Source organism: Erythranthe guttata, chromosome 1, assembly GCF_056151865.1.
Source record: "Erythranthe guttata isolate IM_541 chromosome 1, IM_541, whole genome shotgun sequence".
Taxonomy (NCBI): domain Eukaryota; kingdom Viridiplantae; phylum Streptophyta; class Magnoliopsida; order Lamiales; family Phrymaceae; genus Erythranthe; species Erythranthe guttata.
The window spans coordinates 530756-550247 of record NC_142533.1 but is presented as its reverse complement, the minus strand read 5'-3'; the positions used below and the strand labels follow the sequence as shown (position 1 = coordinate 550247).

At 36.0% G+C, this 19492-nt stretch overlaps 5 protein-coding genes and 1 pseudogene across 8 annotated transcripts; 3 read left to right on the top strand and 3 right to left on the bottom strand.

The window, feature by feature from the left end:
• The first annotated feature begins 386 nt into the window (after window positions 1–386).
• LOC105949216 (cytochrome P450 711A1) lies at window positions 387–15937 on the top strand. Its single transcript, XM_088813927.1, has 7 exons — window positions 387–848; window positions 926–1078; window positions 1168–1927; window positions 2036–2131; window positions 2239–2585; window positions 7499–7512; window positions 15732–15937. Exons 1-5 carry the CDS (start codon window positions 607–609, stop codon window positions 2566–2568), a joined length of 1581 nt encoding a protein of 526 aa, XP_088670053.1. The 5' UTR covers window positions 387–606; the 3' UTR covers window positions 2569–2585; window positions 7499–7512; window positions 15732–15937.
• On the top strand, window positions 2903–7212 carry LOC105949213 (uncharacterized). Its single transcript, XM_088820203.1, has 4 exons — window positions 2903–3884; window positions 5232–5510; window positions 5838–6088; window positions 6415–7212. Exons 1-4 carry the CDS (start codon window positions 2903–2905, stop codon window positions 7210–7212), a joined length of 2310 nt encoding a protein of 769 aa, XP_088676329.1.
• LOC148772520 (protein IQ-DOMAIN 6-like) lies at window positions 7497–10175 on the bottom strand (annotated as a pseudogene). The gene is made up of 5 exons (XR_016031968.1): window positions 10172–10175; window positions 8963–9069; window positions 8603–8830; window positions 8385–8500; window positions 7497–8309 (listed from the first exon to the last, which is right to left on the bottom strand). The product of XR_016031968.1 is annotated as a protein IQ-DOMAIN 6-like (transcript).
• On the bottom strand, window positions 10822–12816 carry LOC105977176 (uncharacterized). Of its 2 annotated transcripts, XM_013002462.2 has the most exons (3): window positions 12768–12816; window positions 11367–11845; window positions 10822–11229 (listed from the first exon to the last, which is right to left on the bottom strand). In XM_013002462.2, exons 2-3 carry the CDS (start codon window positions 11839–11841, stop codon window positions 10991–10993), a joined length of 714 nt encoding a protein of 237 aa, XP_012857916.2. In that variant the 5' UTR covers window positions 11842–11845; window positions 12768–12816; the 3' UTR covers window positions 10822–10990. The 2 variants fall into 2 exon arrangements, with proteins under 2 accessions (XP_012857916.2, XP_012857915.2); XM_013002461.2 differs by lacking the exon at window positions 12768–12816 and having other exon boundaries at window positions 10931–11229; window positions 11367–11888.
• CYP711A1 (cytochrome P450, family 711, subfamily A, polypeptide 1) lies at window positions 13566–15937 on the top strand. 2 transcript variants are annotated; one of them, XM_088814007.1, is made up of 5 exons: window positions 13566–13881; window positions 14130–14282; window positions 14378–15137; window positions 15246–15341; window positions 15449–15937. In XM_088814007.1, exons 2-5 carry the CDS (start codon window positions 14137–14139, stop codon window positions 15776–15778), a joined length of 1332 nt encoding a protein of 443 aa, XP_088670133.1. In that variant the 5' UTR covers window positions 13566–13881; window positions 14130–14136; the 3' UTR covers window positions 15779–15937. The 2 variants fall into 2 exon arrangements, with proteins under 2 accessions (XP_088670133.1, XP_012857912.1); XM_013002458.2 differs by having other exon boundaries at window positions 13566–14051.
• Window positions 15776–18047, bottom strand: IQD6 (IQ-domain 6). The gene is made up of 5 exons (XM_013002459.2): window positions 17799–18047; window positions 17254–17517; window positions 16894–17121; window positions 16682–16795; window positions 15776–16606 (listed from the first exon to the last, which is right to left on the bottom strand). Exons 1-5 carry the CDS (start codon window positions 17862–17864, stop codon window positions 15932–15934), a joined length of 1347 nt encoding a protein of 448 aa, XP_012857913.1. The 5' UTR covers window positions 17865–18047; the 3' UTR covers window positions 15776–15931.
• Between the last annotated feature and the right edge of the window lie 1445 nt (window positions 18048–19492).

Sequence of the window (19492 nt, the reverse complement as noted above, 5' to 3'; positions counted from 1 at the left end):
GTAGACCGTGTAGCATCTAATGAAAAAACAAAATGACATAAGCAATCTTTTAGGCTGTTGTTTTATTATTGGCTTATTAGCCAATTCATTGGAGCTACCTAGGATATGATTAAATATAAAAAAAAAATCAAATAGGGGCCTAATAATAATAATAATCAATATTAAGACAAAACCATATGTGAAGGAATCTAAATCAAAGTTCACCATCATGCCAAAATTTGATGCCCTCATAAAATCTTTTTCGTCAAGATGCCATTTAGCTTGATGCTTAAATTAAATTCCAAGATTCTTTTTTACAATAATTGAAAATTCTAAGATTCTTTTTAAATAAATCTTGAAAATATTGAAATATGTATATATAATAAACGTAACATAATCGTCAAACCCCACAATCATAATAAGAAACACACAGTAAAAAAGATATTGAAAAATTAAATTTAGGCCCCCACCATATTTTGCCAATATTAGTAGCATCATCATTCATCAATGACAAAAAAGACCACCTCACATAACTTAAAATATTATTGCAACTTCCCTTTATATTAATCCCTCCAAAATCAATTCTTCACAATCATCTCTCTCTCTTCTCTACTTTATCTCTCTAGAATGGGGTTTTTTGCATCAGTTTTTCATGAGTTTACAGAGATGGAGGCACCTGTTTTATCAGCAATATTAGCAGTAAGTATATCAGGATTATTAATATTATGGTATTTTTATGAGCCATATTGGAGTGTTAGAAAAGTGCCAGGTCAGCCACCAATTCCTATTCTGGGACATCTCCCTTTGCTTGCCAAACATGGCCCTGATGTTTTCTCTGTTCTTGCCAACCAATACGGTCCCATTTTCAGGTGTTTTTTTTTTTGTCTGAATTTTTTTCTTGTCTGAAAAATAATTTTCTCATGAAAAAAAAAATGTTTGAAAACAGGTTTCATATGGGGAGACAGCCACTAGTGATTATAGCTGATGCAGAGCTATGCAGAGAAGTTGGTATCAAGAAATTCAAATACTTTTCCAATAGAAGCATCCCTTCTCCAATTGCAGCTTCTCCTCTTCATCAAAAAGGCCTCTTCTTCACAAAGTATATAATTACGGAATCGTCGAATTGTTTCGATAATCGAAAGCTCGTAATTTTCTCGAAAACAAGAAATTATATATTTTTTTTTTCAGGGACGGACAATGGTCGGCTATGCGAAACACGATTCTATCCGTTTATCAGCCGTCTCATCTTGCGAAATTAATTCCTACCATGCAAGAATTCATCGAATCCGCCACTTCGAATCTCGACGCTAAAGATTTCGTCTTTTCTGATCTATCACTCAAATTAGCAACAGATGTGATTGGACAAGCTGCATTCGGGGTCGATTTCGGCCTCTCCAAGCCCAATTCCGTCACTAAGTTAAACAACAAAAACGACGAAAATCAAGTCCATGAATTCATCAAGCAACACATTTACTCCACTACCCAACTCAAAATGGATTTATCGGGCTCGTTTTCGATCATATTAGGCCTCCTTATTCCGATCCTACAAGAACCCTTTCGACAGATTCTCAAACGAATACCTTTCACCATGGACTGGAAAGTCGAACGAACAAACAAGAATCTGACTAACAGGCTCGATGAGATCGTTCAGAAAAGAACGAAAGACAACGTTGGATCCAAGGATTTCTTGTCCCTTATACTTCGAGCAAGAGAAACGGAGACAGCTGCAAAGAACGTCTTCACATCGGATTACATCAGCGCAGTCACTTACGAGCACTTATTGGCTGGATCAGCCACTACTTCGTTTACGTTATCTTGTATCGTTTATTTGGTAGCTTCCCATTTAGAAGTCGAGCGGAAGGTTCTAGAAGAAATCGACTCGTTTGGGCCCCACGATCAGATTCCCACTGCCAATGATCTTCAACACAAGTTTCCTTATCTTGATCAGGCAGGGTTTTCTTCTATGTTTTCATTTTCTTGAAATATCGAAAAAAACAAAACAGAGGAATTTGGAGATAATATCTCATTTTATTAAATCTTTAATTTTCGAGTGCAGGTAATTAAAGAAGCAATGAGGTTCTATACAGTTTCACCTTTAGTTGCTAGAGAAACATCAGCAGAAGTTAGTATTGGAGGCTATGTTCTCCCAAAGGTACATAAAACCCAATCCAAAGATTAAAAATCCAGTCTTTACACTGTATCTATACACATATATATGGTTATTATTATTTTTTAAAGATGGGCATTTTTAATTGGCAGGGAACATGGGTGTGGTTGGCTATAGGTGTTCTAGCAAAAGATCCGAAAAATTTCCAAGAACCGGAGAAATTCAGACCAGAAAGATTCGATCCAAACTGCGAAGAGGAAAAAAGAAGGCATCCTTACGCAAACATCCCGTTCGGCATAGGGCCTCGTGCTTGCATCGGACAGAAATTCACCTTGCAAGAACTCAAACTTTCGATGATTCATCTATACAGAAATTACGTATTCCGCCACTCCCCACAGATGGAGAACCCCTTGGAATTCGACTACGGCATTGTACTCAACTTCAGACATGGCGTAAAAGTTCAAGCCATCAAACGCCCATGAAAAAATAGAAGCACGTCTGTTAGAATAATATAATATAAATTCATTTTGATTTAGTTTAGCCTTAATTAGGTGATTTGATTAGATTCAATCAAGTCTTAATTAGTGATTTGATTAGTGATTTGATTAGATTCAATCAAGTCTTAATTAGTGATTTGATTAGGGATTTGATTAGGTGTAATTAGTTTCTTCCTTTATTATTTCTCTCTTGTGTGTATATAAATGTACAAGCTCTCATTGATGAAATACAAGACACAATTCATCTTTTTCATTATGTGTTTCATCTTTTCTACATGGTATCAGTGAATCTTTGATTTTTTTCTCCTCATTCTTCAAAATGTCTACCGACGATCTTCTTCCTACAAAGTCGTCATCATCATCACCCACATCCATCATAACCGATTTATACACAATCCATCATTCCGATAGTCCTTCTACTATCCTTGTCACACCTTTGTTGACAGGAGATAATTACGGATCATGGAGTCGTGCAGTCACAATGGCACTTTGTGCCAAAAATAAGCTTGGTTTCGTTGATGGGTCACTCCCAATTCCGACAGAGAAATCTGACATTTCTAATTGGGAACGTTGTAACGATTTGGTAGGAAGTTGGATCCTTAATTCTGTTTCACCTGAGATCCGTCCAAGTATCTTGTATGCTGAAACTGCAGCACAAATTTGGACCGATCTCAAGGATCGTTTTTCTCAATCAAATGCTCCAAAAATCTATCAATTGAAACAATCAATTTCTTCTCTCAAACAAGAAAGCATGTCTGTTTCATTGTATTTTACGCAACTCAAATCTCTATGGGATGAACTCGGTTCCATTATCCATATCACTCCTTGCATTTGTGGTAATGCTAAAAGCATTATTGACCAACAAAATCAAGATCGATCCATGGAATTTCTTCAAGGACTACATGATCGTTTTTCCGCTATTCGCAGCCAAATTCTCTTGATGGAACCATTTCCTTCCATTCAACGTATCTATAATTTGGTTCGTCAAGAAGAAAAGCAACAAGAGATCAATATTCTCACAACTCCTACTGTTGATGCCGCTGCACTTCAAGCATCTAAACCTCCATTTCGTCCGTCGGGAAAACGTCAACGTCCATTTTGCGACCATTGCAACAAACATGGTCATACTCTTGCTACATGCTATCAACTTCATGGCTTTCCCGACAAACATGTGAAGAAATCCGTGCTACCACCATCCAACTCCACTCTTATGGCTAGTTCACTCACGCACGAACAATACAACAAGCTTCTCACACTTCTTGCCAAAGAAGAAACTAGTGGACCCTCAGTGCACTTAGCAGGTAAAAATCACACATTTTCGTCATTTTGTTGGATTATTGACTCCGGTGCTTCTAATCATATATGTACATCTCTCTCATTTTTTTCTTCATATTCTCCTATTCGTAAAAACATATATGTTCAATTGCCTGATGGCTCTCACGCGCCTGTGACTCACATAGGCACAGTCAAATGTTTTGGTACTTTCATTCTCACGAATGTTTTTTACATTCCATCTTTTAAGTTCAATTTGTTATCCATTTCACAATTTACGAAATCCACAAATTGTGATATAATTTTTTCTTCGTCTGGATGTGTATTTCAGGACCAATCAACGAAGAAGACGATTGGTCGGGGTAATCCTTACAATGGCCTTTTCTATCTAGATTGCAATTTGGTTTCTAATTCTGCTCTTTCTATTACGCAATGTAATAAATTTGATCTATGGCATTCTCGCCTTGGTCATCCATCTAGGCCTCGTTTTGATTTTATTGTTAAGAATTCTCAAAATATTATTCCAAATAAGGATTTTGTTTGCGATGTTTGTCCACGTGCTAAACAGGCACGTCTTTCATTTCCTCAACGTACATCTTGTTCTTCTCATTGTTTTGAACTGATTCATGTTGATATTTGGGGTCCTTTCTCTATACCCTCACAAAATGGATCACGATTCTTCTTAACTATTGTTGATGATTATTCAAGATGCACTTGGATTTATCTAATGAAACACAAATCCGAAACTTTCAACATGATAACTCATTTTTTTAATCTAATTCGTCGTCAATTTAACACGAAAGTCTCTCGTTTCAATTCCGGAAATGGGGATATTTTTCTTCCTCAACTTCAAACCATACGTTCAGATAATGGTTCTGAATTTCTTTCCAAACAAATTCAAAAATGGTTTCATGATAATGGAATCATTCATCAACGTAGTTGCGTTGCGACCCCACAACAAAATGGCATTGTAGAACGTAAACATCGGCATCTCCTTGATGTCGCTCGAGCTTTACGATTTCAAGCAAACTTGCCTCTTTCTTTTTGGGGTGAATGTATTCTAACCGCTGCATTTCTCATTAACAAACTTCCAACTCCAGTCCTTCAATATAAATCTCCTCATCAAGTCTTAGTTGGACATCTTCCATCTTATTCCTCTCTTCGAGTTTTTGGGTGTTTATGTTTTGCTAAAAATATAAATATTCAACATAAATTTGATGAACGAGCAAAACCTGGCATCTTTGTTGGTTATCCTTATGGACAAAAGGGATATCGTATATACGACCTCAAAACTCGTCAAATTTACGTTTCACGCGATGTCATTTTTCATGAGTCAATTTTTCCATATCATGATCTTGCAAATTCATCTTTACAAGATCCAATTTCAATTACTCCGATCAATGATAATGGGACTTTTGACTACCCTACACCACTCATCGACCCCCCTTCGGGTGATTCTATTCCTCATAATGAAACTACGAGTTTGGATGACTCGCCACCATCTCATTCCTTACCCTCTCAACTTGATGATTCAATCAATTCTCCCTCTATTTCCGAACCTCCTTCCTCACCTTCTCAAGTTGATGGTTCAACTAATTCTCCATCTATTTTCGATGGCACACCATCTTCTGATTCACCTTCTACAACCATTGTTCGTAATTACCCTCAACGCATCCGTCACCAACCAAAGCGTCTCAATGATTATATTTGTAATCATATTTCACTATCCACTGATTTTCCACTAGCAAATTACATTTCTTTCCGTAATTTAAGTCATTCCCATCGAGCCTTTCTCACAAATATCATTAAGAATCAAGAGCCGCGATCATATTCTCAAGCCATAAAATCAATTGAATGGCGTGATGCAATGGCCAAGGAAATTCGAGCTCTAGAATCAAATAACACTTGGTCCTTATGTCAAATTCCACCCGGCAAATCACCCATTGGTTGTAAATGGGTCTTCAAAATTAAATATCGGTCAGATGGTTCAATTGATCGATATAAAGCTCGTCTAGTTGCCAAAGGTTATACTCAAATTGAAGGAATTGATTATCATGATACCTTCGCACCTGTGGCAAAACTAGTTACTGTACGTCTCCTACTCTCAATTGCTGCCATTAAAAGTTGGTCCATCCACCAACTTGATGTTAACAATGCATTTCTTCAAGGAGATCTTAATGAAGAGGTCTATATGAAACTTCCCCCTGGCTTCTCTCACAAAGGGGAGACTCGTGTATGTAAATTAAATAAATCAATATATGGTCTTAAACAAGCATCTCGTCAATGGTTCTCCAAATTCTCAACCACTCTTATTAGTCGAGGTTTTCATCAATCAATTTCAGACTACAGTCTTTTTACATATATTCGTAATAAGACATCCATTTTTATACTCGTCTACGTTGATGATATTATCATTACAGGAAATAATGATGATGCTATTTCCGATATCAAAAAATTTCTTGCCAATTCTTTTTCCATAAAAGATCTTGGTAATCTTCGATATTTTTTGGGTATTGAAGTATCTCGTTCTAAACAAGGCATTTTTTATGTCAACGCAAGTATACTCTAGACATCTTATCTGATTCCGGGATGACTGGTTCTCGTCCGTCTGATTTTCCAATGGAACCACATCTTCGTTTACGTCCACATGATGGGACTCCTCTTCCCGATCCATCAATCTATCGACGTCTCATAGGGCGCCTGCTGTATCTCACTGTAACACGACCGGACATTCAATATGCGGTAAATACTCTTAGTCAATTCATGCAAAATCCGCATTCTACTCATCTTGATGCTGCCAATCGAATCCTTCGTTATCTTAAAGGTACTGTTGGTAAAGGTTTATTCCTTTCTGCATCTAGTTCTCTCACTCTAGTAGGATATGCTGACTCTGATTGGGCTGGTTGTCCTACCACTCGTCGGTCTACCACTGGTTATTTCACCATGTTGGGTTCTAGTCCTATTTCTTGGAAAACTAAGAAACAACCAACCGTTTCTCGTTCTTCTGCCGAAGCCGAATATCGTTCTCTCGCTGCACTTACGTGTGAGTTACAGTGGTTAAAATATGTTCTAACGGATCTCGGTTTCAACCACTCTCAACCAATTCCAATTCATTGTGATAGCCAAGCTGCTATACACATTGCAGAAAATCATGTCTTTCATGAACGCACCAAGCACATTGAGATTGATTGTCATTCGGTTCGAGAAAAAATTCAGGCAGGTCTCATTGCTCCCTCATACCTACGTTCAAGTGATCAACTGGCAGATATTTTTACGAAACCACTTGGCGGTGAAGCTTATCGGCGATTAGTTCGCAAGTTGGGTGTTTTTGATATATCAATACCACTTCCAACTTGACGGGGGGTGTTAGAATAATATAATATAAATTCATTTTGATTTAGTTTAGCCTTAATTAGGTGATTTGATTAGATTCAATCAAGTCTTAATTAGTGATTTGATTAGTGATTTGATTAGATTCAATCAAGTCTTAATTAGTGATTTGATTAGGGATTTGATTAGGTGTAATTAGTTTCTTCCTTTATTATTTCTCTCTTGTGTGTATATAAATGTACAAGCTCTCATTGATGAAATACAAGACACAATTCATCTTTTTCATTATGTGTTTCATCTTTTCTACAACGTCGCTTGTTCAAATTCATAGATTATAATATTTTACATAATGCAGAATTCAAACCACAAATCTGATTACAGTTTTTCAACATAAAAACAAACAACAGGGTGTTGTAAAACTCAAATCGGATATTAAGACGACTAGTTATTTAAAAGCAAGCCTCTCTATCAGTCAACTTTCTTGAAAACTTGTCTGTTCTGGCCGGAAGGCAACCACCACCGCCACCGCCGCTCTTCAAATCACTATTGCTAAAAGCAATCGACTTTTTAATAAACTGAAACTCATCCATGGACTGCTGTCTTTGAGCATTTTGCTTCCTCTGTTTCGCCTTAGTAGCTTCGGTCATGTTCATGTAATTAGGCCTATTACAGCTCTGGTTACTGTTGTTGTTGCTCTCTTCTGTTTTATCCGAAAAAACGGGAGTGAAAATCGATAAAGAAGCAGAGCTTTCGTCGTATCTGAAGTAATCAGAACTCGGACTCGAAGAAGAGTGAGTAGGTTGTGGTGGCTTTGCTGATATCCTAGTTGAGACATTGTTTTTCCGCACCTTAACCGAACTAGGTTCGGACAACCTAGGAAATTTCTCCTTTGAGGGCTTAGATGGCGGTGGAGTAGTCGTTGTGTCCAATATATGATCGGTATTATTATTATTATTGTTTTGGATTTGTTGTTCCATTAATCTGTTTTCCCAAGGCTTAGCCACCATCCACCGTTCAAGCCAGCTCCATCCATTGTTGTTGTTGTTGTTCTTGTCGAAATCGTGAGTTTTTAACGAGGGCACAGAAACATGAGTTGGGTAATCGACACTTTGGCTCGATTTCCACTACAATCAAAGAACCAAGAAAATTAAATGATGAACTATTGAAAATAATCAAGAATCAAGAATATAGGTATGTACCTGTTGAGCAAGAGAGTATGCAAGTGCTCTCTCTCTCTCTTGACAGCTCCTTCTTGCCTCATTTGTATCTTCGTCTTAACCTCTTCGAGCGTTCCTCTGCTATCACACCATCCCTCCTAAAAAATCGAAATGAAATTCGAATAATGTACTAATACAACACCACAATCAAATAAAAGAATGGTTGGATTATACACATATATATATATATATATGTATACCTCAGCCTGTTTCAAGATATCATCATGGCAGTGGCGTTCATCGAGCATCTTCTGAACGGCCTGTCCCTCTTCAGACATACGCACACGACGAGCTCTAACACGAGCTTGTACACGGACAAGGGCTTGCATGCACCTTAGGGTTACAGCCGCTTGTTTTCGAACTTGCCGCCCACGGACTATCGCTTGAAGCCTCACCAACCCTTTTAAAGCTCTCAATGCTCTTCTTGCCTGTAATATTTATTTTTTTCCCAGAATCAGATAAATGTAATAATCATAACAAATTGTCATCTCAAATTTCAGATGATTATTTCATTATAAGTTTCAATTACAGGCTTGAAAACAAAAGAAAAAGGGTGTTACCAGAAAAGCTCTGAAAGCAGTTTGGATTCTAATGGCGGCCCATTCTTGCCTAACAGCTCTGAAATCTTTAGGAGGAGCCCTAACTACAGTTGACACGGAATTCGCAACTGGAAAGTCGGAATTAATGCCACAGTTCACAGTTTACATCATCGTTCACAAATTATATACCTGAAATCGAATGCCGTAGATAAAGATAATCACACAATCAAAACCTGTAGAACCAATTTTCAAATTCACCCCCAAATTAACCAAAATGTATTGACAAGAAGTTGACACGAAATTCGCAACTGGAAAGTCGGAATTAATGCCACAGTTCACAGTTTACATCATCGTTCACAAATTCTATACCTGAAATCGAATGCCGTAGATAAAGATAATCGCACAATCAAAACCTGTATAACCAATTTTCAAATTCACCCCCAAATTAACCAAAATGTATTGACAAGAAGTTGACACGAAATTCGCAACTGGAAAGTCGGAATTAATGCCACAGTTCACAGTTTACATCATCGTTCACAAATTCTATACCTGAAATCGAATGCCGTAGATAAAGATAATCACACAATCAAAACCTGTAGAACCAATTTTCAAATTCACCCCCAAATTAACCAAAATGTATTGACAAGAAGTTGACACGGAATTCGCAACTGGAAAGTCGGAATTAATGCCACAGTTCACAGTTTACATCATCGTTCACAAATTCTATACCTGAAATCGAATGCCGTAGATAAAGATAATCACACAATCAAAACCTGTAGAACCAATTTTCAAATTCACCCCCAAATTAACCAAAATGTATTGACAAGAAGTTGACACGGAATTCGCAACTGGAAAGTCGGAATTAATGCCACAGTTCACAGTTTACATCATCGTTCACAAATTCTATACCTGAAATCGAATGCCGTAGATAAAGATAATCACACAATCAAAACCTGTAGAACCAATTTTCAAATTCACCCCCAAAATTTTTTAAACCAAAAAGTTGCCACAATTGAAAATTACATCATCGTTCTCAAATGCTAACCTAAAGCCGAATTCCGTAGATGAAGATAATCACAGAATCAAAGCCTGCAGAACCAATTTTCAAATTCACCCCCAAAGTTGGCTGTCTACAATAACTGAATAAGTTGACATGGAATTCACATGAAATGTAACCAAATTAAAAGAGGATCAAGGAAACAGAATCGGAAATTCAGAGATAATACATACACATTACAGATATATACATACAACGATAGAAATAGAATGGATTTCAGTAGTGATAGTTTCGAGCTTGCATGAATTAGGGGAGAGAGTCTCTGCATTTTCCTTTTACTTTCTCTATCTAGAATATTACCTCAGATTATCGTCGCTTACTTTCTCTCTCTATCTTCGAATCTTCTTCTCTGATCGCCGCCTGTGTTTTGTTCGACGAGATGATCTTTTTCTGTTTTATATTGATGGAAAATACAGTTAGAGGGTTTCAGTTGTGCTGTGGCGGGAAAAGGCAGTTCTGTACATATTTTAATTGGTTTAGGTGGGGCCCACTAAATGCCAGCTTTGAATATTTTGTTATTTTTAGTCAAGGTGATAAATAAATTGCAATTTCGTATCAAATAAATTAATCAAAAAAATGTTCTAGAATCGAAAATAAATAATAATGTTGAGATTATAAAGGTGATATTTTGTTACGTACGCTAAAATATAGTTTTTTTAAGTCATATGCAGTAAGATATGTTTTCATTTATACTTTGGTAAGGTCGAAATTAAGTTGAATTTTGTTCCAATTTTGGAATTATAATTGAAAATTGTTAATCCAAAATTGAAACTTCAGTAGGATTTGATTCCAATTTCTTGCCATATTGCAACTACATAGCATCTCATTCAAATTATTCTATAGATTACGAACCATATTTGAGCACGAAATCCACTACAAAAAGACGATCATCTGATCCACGTACACGCAAATCATTTCGAGAGAGAGAGAGAGAGAGAGAGAGAAAGTAATATGTCTAGCTAGTCAAAGATGAAAAGATAACTACGTCGTCCTTATTTTCCAGATGGCGGCGTTGAGAGTAAAGACGACGACGCCATCCTTATTTTCCAGATGGCGTTACATCCCCAATCTATATTTGCTGCTACTTTGGGCTCATGATGCGGGACTTGCTTACCATCCATGTTAATCAATGGTGATAAGATCGCCGCAATCTCGTTCGGCTCCCGTTGTAGCTTTTCAATCATTACCGAAGGGCTTGGCAAATACCTACTCGCATTCTTCCCATACCATTCTATTCATTCATCCATTCCATAAACACACACAATTATATTATAATATAATAAAAAAGAAAAATCAATATATATATATATATATATATATATATATATATATATATATATATATGTATATATATCGACATTTATTTACCCATAGTATCGAGATCGTTGTTTTCTTGAGCATAAGCTGTGGCTTGGTCCTCGTAAGCCCTGACTAGTTTGTCCAAACGCATGGATTGTTGTACGAGGATCTTAGTGGCATCCCGGACTCGTTTTACGCGAGGATTTGTTTGCTCAAAAGGCAATGCTTTCTCGGCATTGTCAATAAGTAACTCTAAACTAGGGTTGGTAATTTCTTCGATGTGGGTCCTCATTACGTAACCCATCAAGTAGACTAACTTACGCCACTCTAAAATGTGTTGCTCTATTTGAGGCCACAATCTAGCAAGCTTTTCATCCTTTTCAATTTCGTCCGGGATTCGAACCCCGCCACACCCTGGAGGGTACGGGTGGTTTAGTAACGCTTGCATGGCCAACTCCCCGATAGCCGTACCCATTCCTTCTTTGAAGGATTCAATCATGTTATTGAGCCGCCGCATACGCCCTAGCACCGGAATTTCCGACATTTTTCTGTTAAAAAAAAATTCATAAATTAAACCCCTTTCAAAGTTAAGGCTCTTATAGATTGATATTCAACACTCCAAAACCCTAGTATCTTGTACAAGATTAATCTAACTACGAATATTCAACTAATTAATTAGTGGCTGAGCCAATAGATATCAACAGTTCAACAAAATACCAATGAATTACTAGGGGCAATGTTTGGAAGTGTTTTGGATGTTATTTTGATTTCATTTTGAGGAAATATGTTTTGGGAGAAGAATTTGAGAATGAAAGTAATGTTTGTTTATATTTTGGAAGGAGACAAAATACACTGTAGCAGTCAAATCATGTTTAAAGGTGTTAGAAAAATGTATTTTAGAAGAAAAAAATTGAAAGATGAAGTGATGTTTATTTGTTTTTAATGGAAACATTTTATACTGTAGCAGTTAAATCATTTTACTGTAGCAGTCACATCATGTCTGAAGGAGAGAAAAACTTTTAAAATTATTTTGAGAAAATGATTTGAAAAATTTAATAAATACAATTTTGTTTTGGGGAAACAATGAAAACAAAGCAAGAATGCTTCCAAACATTGCCTAGGGTTTTATAGATGCTGCATCTGCTGAAATACACTGGGCTATTGTGTCCTATTGTACACTATTGATGTATATATAATAACACACACTCATGTATATGTATGCTTAATATATATGTGGTTATTTGTATAGATCTATTGTACAAAATCACCCCGTGCAGTCCGTGTAACCATGTCATAGAGAATTATATGTTTCTCTCTCTTAAGTTTCCACATAATTAAAGGGGAAAAAGTTAATACAACACACGAACAACAACATAACCCTTATATCAACAACCAAAGCCAAAATTCACATTCAAAACGCCCAAAGAATAATAAAAAAAGAAAAAAAAAAAGAAAAGAAAAACATAATACCTTATAATTTGATTAAAATAACACAGCCCTAACAAAATTCGTCACACTGGGGAAAAGCATGTGACATCAGCGTTTCCTGTATTTATAATACGATTAATTAATTCTCACGGGCCCTAAGCTTTTAAATTTTATCAGTTTGAGCCCAATTAGTTATTTTAGGCCCAACTTTCCTCATTTTTCCTTTTTTTGTTTTCTATTTTTTAAATAATATTTTTCTATGTTGCTAAATGTCACTAAAAAAGTAGGTTGTGCCTAATATTGGTAGACCGTGTAGCATCTAATGAAAAAACAAAATGACACAAGCAATCTTTTAGGCTGTTGTTTTATTATTGGCTTATTAGCCAATTCATTGGAGCTACCTAGGATATTGATTAAATATAAAAAATTCAAATAGGGGCATAATAATAATAATAATAATAATAATAATAATAATAATAATAATAATAATAATAATAATAATAATAATAATAATAATAATAATAATAATAATAATAATAATAATAATAATAATAATAATAATAATAATAATAATAATAATAATAATAATAATAATAATAATAATAATAATAATAATAATAATAATAAGACAAAACCATATGTGGAGGAATCTAAACCAAAGTTCACCATCATGCCAAAATTTGATGCCCTCATAAAATCTTTTTCGTCAAGATGCCATTTAGCTTGATGCTTAAATAAAATTCCAAGATTCTTTTTTACAATAATTGAAAAAATTCTAAGATTCTTTTTAAATAAATCTTGAAAATTAAATCTTGAAATATGTATATATATAATAAACGTAACATAATCGTCAAACCCCACAATGATAATAACAAACACACAGTAAAAAAAGATATTGAAAAATTAAACTTAGGCCCCCACCAAATTTTGCCAATATTAGTAGCATCATCATTCATCAATGACAAAAAAGACCACCTCACATAAATTAAAATATTATTGCAACTTCCCTTTATATTAATCCCTTAAACCAAAATCAATTCTTCTCAATCATCTCTCTCTCTCTCCTCTATTTTATCTCTCTAGAATGGAGTTTTTAGCATCAGTTTTTCATGAGTTTACAGAGATGGAGGCACCTGTTTTATCAGCAATATTAGCAGTAATTTTATCAGGATTATTAATATTATGGTATTTTTATGAGCCATATTGGAGTGTTAGAAAAGTGCCAGGTCAGCCACCAATTCCAATTCTAGGACATCTCCCTTTGCTTGCCAAACATGGCCCTGATGTTTTCTCTGTTCTTGCCAACCAATACGGTCCCATTTTCAGGTGTTTTTTTTTTTTGTCTGAATTTTTTTCTTGTCTGAAAAATAATTTTCTCATGAAAAAAAAAATGTTTGAAAACAGGTTTCATATGGGGAGACAGCCACTAGTGATTGTAGCTGATGCAGAGTTATGCAGAGAAGTTGGTATAAAGAAATTCAAATACTTTTCCAACAGAAGCATCCCTTCTCCAATTGCAGCTTCTCCTCTTCATCAAAAAGGCCTCTTCTTCACAAAGTAATATAATTACGGAATCGTCGAATTGTTTTGATAATCGAAAGCTCGTAATTTTCTCGAAAACAAGAAATTATATTTTTTAGTTTTTTTTCCAGGGACGGACAATGGTCGGCTATGCGAAACACGATTCTATCCGTTTATCAGCCGTCTCATCTTGCGAAATTAATTCCTACCATGCAAGAATTCATCGAAACCGCCACTTCGAATCTTGATTCTAAAGATTTCGTCTTTTCTGACCTATCACTCAAATTAGCAACAGATGTGATTGGACAAGCTGCATTCGGGGTCGATTTCGGCCTCTCCAAGCCCAATTCCGTTACTAAGTTAAACAACAAAAACGACGAAAATCAAGTCCAGGAATTCATCAAGCAACACATTTACTCCACTACCCAACTCAAAATGGATTTATCAGGCTCGTTTTCGATCATATTAGGCCTCCTTATTCCGATCCTACAAGAACCCTTTCGACAGATTCTCAAACGAATACCTTTCACCATGGACTGGAAAGTCGAACGAACAAACAAGAATCTGACTAACAGGCTCGATGAGATCGTTCAGAAAAGAACGAAAGACAACGTTGGATCGAAAGATTTCTTGTCCCTTATACTTCGAGCAAGAGAAATGGAGACAGCTGCAAAGAACGTCTTCACATCGGATTACATCAGCGCAGTCACTTACGAGCATTTATTGGCCGGATCAGCAACTACTTCGTTTACGTTATCTTGCATCGTTTATTTGGTAGCTTCCCATTTAGAAGTCGAGCGGAAGGTTCTAGAAGAAATCGACTCGTTTGGGCCCCACGGTCAAATTCCCACAGCCAATGATCTTCAACACAAGTTTCCTTATCTTGATCAGGCAGGGTTTTCTTCTATGTTTTCATTTTCTTGAAATATCGAAAAAAACAAAACAGAGGAATTTGGAGATAATATCTCATTTTATTAAATCTTTAATTTTCGAGTGCAGGTAATTAAAGAAGCAATGAGGTTCTATACAGTTTCACCTTTAGTTGCTAGAGAAACATCAGCAGAAGTTAGTATTGGAGGCTATGTTCTCCCAAAGGTACATAAAACCCAATCCAAAGATTAAAAATCCAGTCTTTACACTGTATCTATACACATATATATGGTTATTATTATTTTTTAAAGATGGGCATTTTTAATTGGCAGGGAACATGGGTGTGGTTGGCTATAGGTGTTCTAGCAAAAGATCCGAAAAATTTCCAAGAACCGGAGAAATTCAGACCAGAAAGATTCGATCCAAACTGCGAAGAGGAAAAAAGAAGGCATCTTTACGCAAACATCCCGTTTGGCATAGGGCCTCGTGCTTGCATCGGACAGAAATTCACCTTGCAAGAACTCAAACTTTCGATGATTCATCTATACAGAAATTACGTATTCCGCCACTCCCCACAGATGGAGAACCCCTTGGAATTCGACTACGGCATTGTACTCAACTTCAGACATGGCGTAAAGGTTCAAGCCATCAAACGCCCATGAAAAAATAGAAGCACGTCGCTTGTTCAAATTCATAGATTATAATATTTTACATAATGCAGAATTCAAACCACAAATCTGATTACAGTTTTTCAACATAAAAACAAACAACAGGGTGTTGTAAAACTCAAATCGGATATTAAGACGACTAGTTATTTAAAAGCAAGCCTCTCTATCAGTCAACTTTCTTGAAAACTTGTCTGTTCTGGCCGGAAGGCAACCACCACCGCCACCGCCGCTCTTCAAATCACTATTGCTAAAAGCAATCGACTTTTTAATAAACTGAAACTCATCCATGGACTGCTGTCTTTGAGCATTTTGTTTCCTCTGTTTCGCCTTAGTAGCTTCGGTCATGTTCATGTAATTAGGCCTATTACAGCTCTGGTTACTGTTGTTGTTGCTCTCTTCTGTTTTATCCGAAAAAACGGGAGTGAAAATCGATGAAGAAGCAGAGCTTTCGTCGTATCTGAAGTAATCAGAACTCGGACTCGAAGAAGAGTGAGTAGGTTGTGGTGGCTTTGCTGATATCCTAGTTGAGACATTGTTTTTCCGCACCTTAACCGAACTAGGTTCGGACAACCTAGGAAATTTCTCCTTTGAGGGCTTAGATGGCGGTGGAGTAGTCGTTGTGTCCAATATATGATCGGTATTATTATTATTATTGTTTTGGATTTGTTGTTCCATTAATCTGTTTTCCCAAGGCTTAGCCACCATCCACCGTTCAAGCCAGCTCCATCCATTGTTGTTGTTGTTGTTCTTGTCGAAATCGTGAGTTTTTAACGAGGGCACAGAAACATGAGTTGGGTAATCGACACTTTGGCTCGATTTCCACTACAATCAAAGAACCAAGAAAATTAAATGATGAACTATTGAAAATAATCAAGAATCAAGAATATAGGTATGTACCTGTTGAGCAAGAGAGTATGCAAGTGCTCTCTCTCTCTTGACAGCTCCTTCTTGCCTCATTTGTATCTTCGTCTTAACCTCTTCGAGCGTTCCTCTGCTATCACACCATCCCTCCTAAAAAATCGAAATGAAATTCGAATAATGTACTAATACAACACCACAATCAAATAAAAGAATGGTTGGATTATACACATATATATATATATGTATACCTCAGCCTGTTTCAAGATATCATCATGGCAGTGGCGTTCATCGAGCATCTTCTGAACGGCCTGTCCCTCTTCAGACATACGCACACGACGAGCTCTAACACGAGCTTGTACACGGACAAGGGCTTGCATGCACCTTAGGGTTACAGCCGCTTGTTTTCGAACTTGCCGCCCACGGACTATCGCTTGAAGCCTCACCAACCCTTTTAAAGCTCTCAATGCTCTTCTTGCCTGTAATATTTATTTTTTGCCCAGAATCAGATAAATGTAATAATCATAACAAATTGTCATCTCAAATTTCAGATGATTATTTCATTATAAGTTTCAATTACAGGCTTGAAAACAAAAGAAAAAGGGTGTTACCAGAAAAGCTCTGAAAGCAGTTTGGATTCTAATGGCGGCCCATTCTTGCCTAACAGCTCTGAAATCTTTAGGAGGAGCCCTAACTACAGTTGCAACAGCAGCATTGAAAGCATCGTTTTTAAGAGATGAAGAATCGCTGAAGGAATCTTGTGGGCCACCATTTCTTTTGAAACCTTTCCATGAAGAGGACCCACCCACATCAATGGAGGATGATGATGAATTCTTCCATATCTTCCATTTTTTGCCCTTTACACCAACTTTTTCCTTTAAAATAAATTAAAGGGTTTGCAAAAAGTAGGAAGAAAAAATCATCAAAAATTCAATTTTGTACTTAAGAGTTAAATTTATGCAGTAAAAACCTAGTCTTTTTTCCAGTAATGGTTACAGGCAGCAGTAAAGATTCGATTTTGACTCAACATTTGCAGTAAATAAACCGTACATAATAGGTTGAACACAGAAGACTACATGAAATGAAGATCAAACATAAAAAAGATTGAATTTTTATTTTTGTTTTTTGTTATTACAGGGTGTATAGAGAAGCTTACATTGTCATCTTTGTCGGGTTTCTTGAGCCCAATCAAAGCTTTGATCCATTTGCCAGAAGCCCCCATTGCAGAGAAAAATGGAAAGGAAGAAGAAGAAGAGATTAATGTGTGTTTAATGGAGAAAGTGATAGGCAACGTCTCATATGGAAGAGGACCAGTGATTTTAAATGAGAGCTGTAAAAATAGCTGTTTCTTCTTTTAAAGAATTAAACCTTATTAAATACACCCATTTATGTAACATAGACTGAGGGGGCGGTTGGTGAAAGTGGGGGGCGGGGTGGGGGGCTAGTACAATTATACTCCTTTCATTAAATTTTTTCTAATTTTAATTAATTATTTTTTTACACTCTGTGATTCTTGTTTCCCACTAAAACAGGGTTTTTTTTTTTTTTTTTTTTGGTACATTTAAAATAAATCTTGTTGCTAGATTTTTTGCTGTATTTGAACTAATTTGGTGGATTATTATTGTTAAAATATTACAAACAAAACTAGTAAAAATAAATAATTAATTAATTAGTTGAAGGGGGGTGGTGGTGGGTACAGTACGTGGTGAGTGGTGGTGACTGTGCACACAGAAGAGTGTGTAGTAATGTGTGTTTTTTGTTTGTTTTGTTGAGTCCAATGAGTGAGTGAGTGAGCCGTTGGGTTTGGAGAGTTTGAAATTCAAAAAAAACGGCTTATTCCCGCTCGAGTTGGTGGGACGAAATGGGCCACGCCTTTTTAGACTAATTACGATAATGGGCCTGCCTATCTATCTGGGTGGGTGGATCCTAAAAAGGCACAACCCGTTTAAGCATCAAAAGGTGCAAATTAAATAAATAAATATATATTTTAATAATTTAATTTTAATAATAAAGAAAAGAGCATATAGTATGTTTTTATTTATGTAAAAGCAGACAAAGAAATCCCTAATTAAGATATGTGCATGCTGTCTTTGCAGATAGATTGACAACATTTGCATTGGATTCCTCTGTCGGATTGTTTGTTGACTCTCTCTCTGTGTGTGTGTATTATAATATAATACATACTATATTGGTGTATTTTTTATTCATCATCAAATTGTTCTGTATTTTGGCATTTAATAAAATGCTTAATTATCATTTTTGTATTAATTAAATCTCGTGCAATAAGAGAGCAATGTAATACATTGGAGTGAAGACTTCATCATTATTCATTAACTTCATCATTTTGAGATTGGAGAGTTAATGGTCATCTCCTAGTGTAAAGTTAAATTACAAAAAGATCCTTATTATTTAAGTAATCACAACCAATCCCTTCAGTTAGGGGTGTTCATTCAGTCGGTAAATCAATCGAATCGAATCGAATAAAAAATTTGGTATGTGCCTAATACTGAAGCGAAAATTCGGTTTTGTATTCTATAAATTTTTACAAAGAAATTATCTTTCAGTAAGGATAAACGTGTAAAACTTTAGACAATTAAGGGAGTTATTGTAATTATCTAAAATTAAAAGGATTTTTATAATTTAACCTTATTTTAGTAATGACCGTAATTTGCTCGAATTGGCATATTATGGGCAGTTTCACTATCAAAATTTGGGACCTCTTGTCGAGTGTTAACTGTCACAACACAAATGATGTAACAACTGCTCAAAATTGACGAATCCTACACGAAATTGAAAATCGTGTCAAACATCAATTTTTCTTCACTATGTCATTTATTTATATTTTTCAGC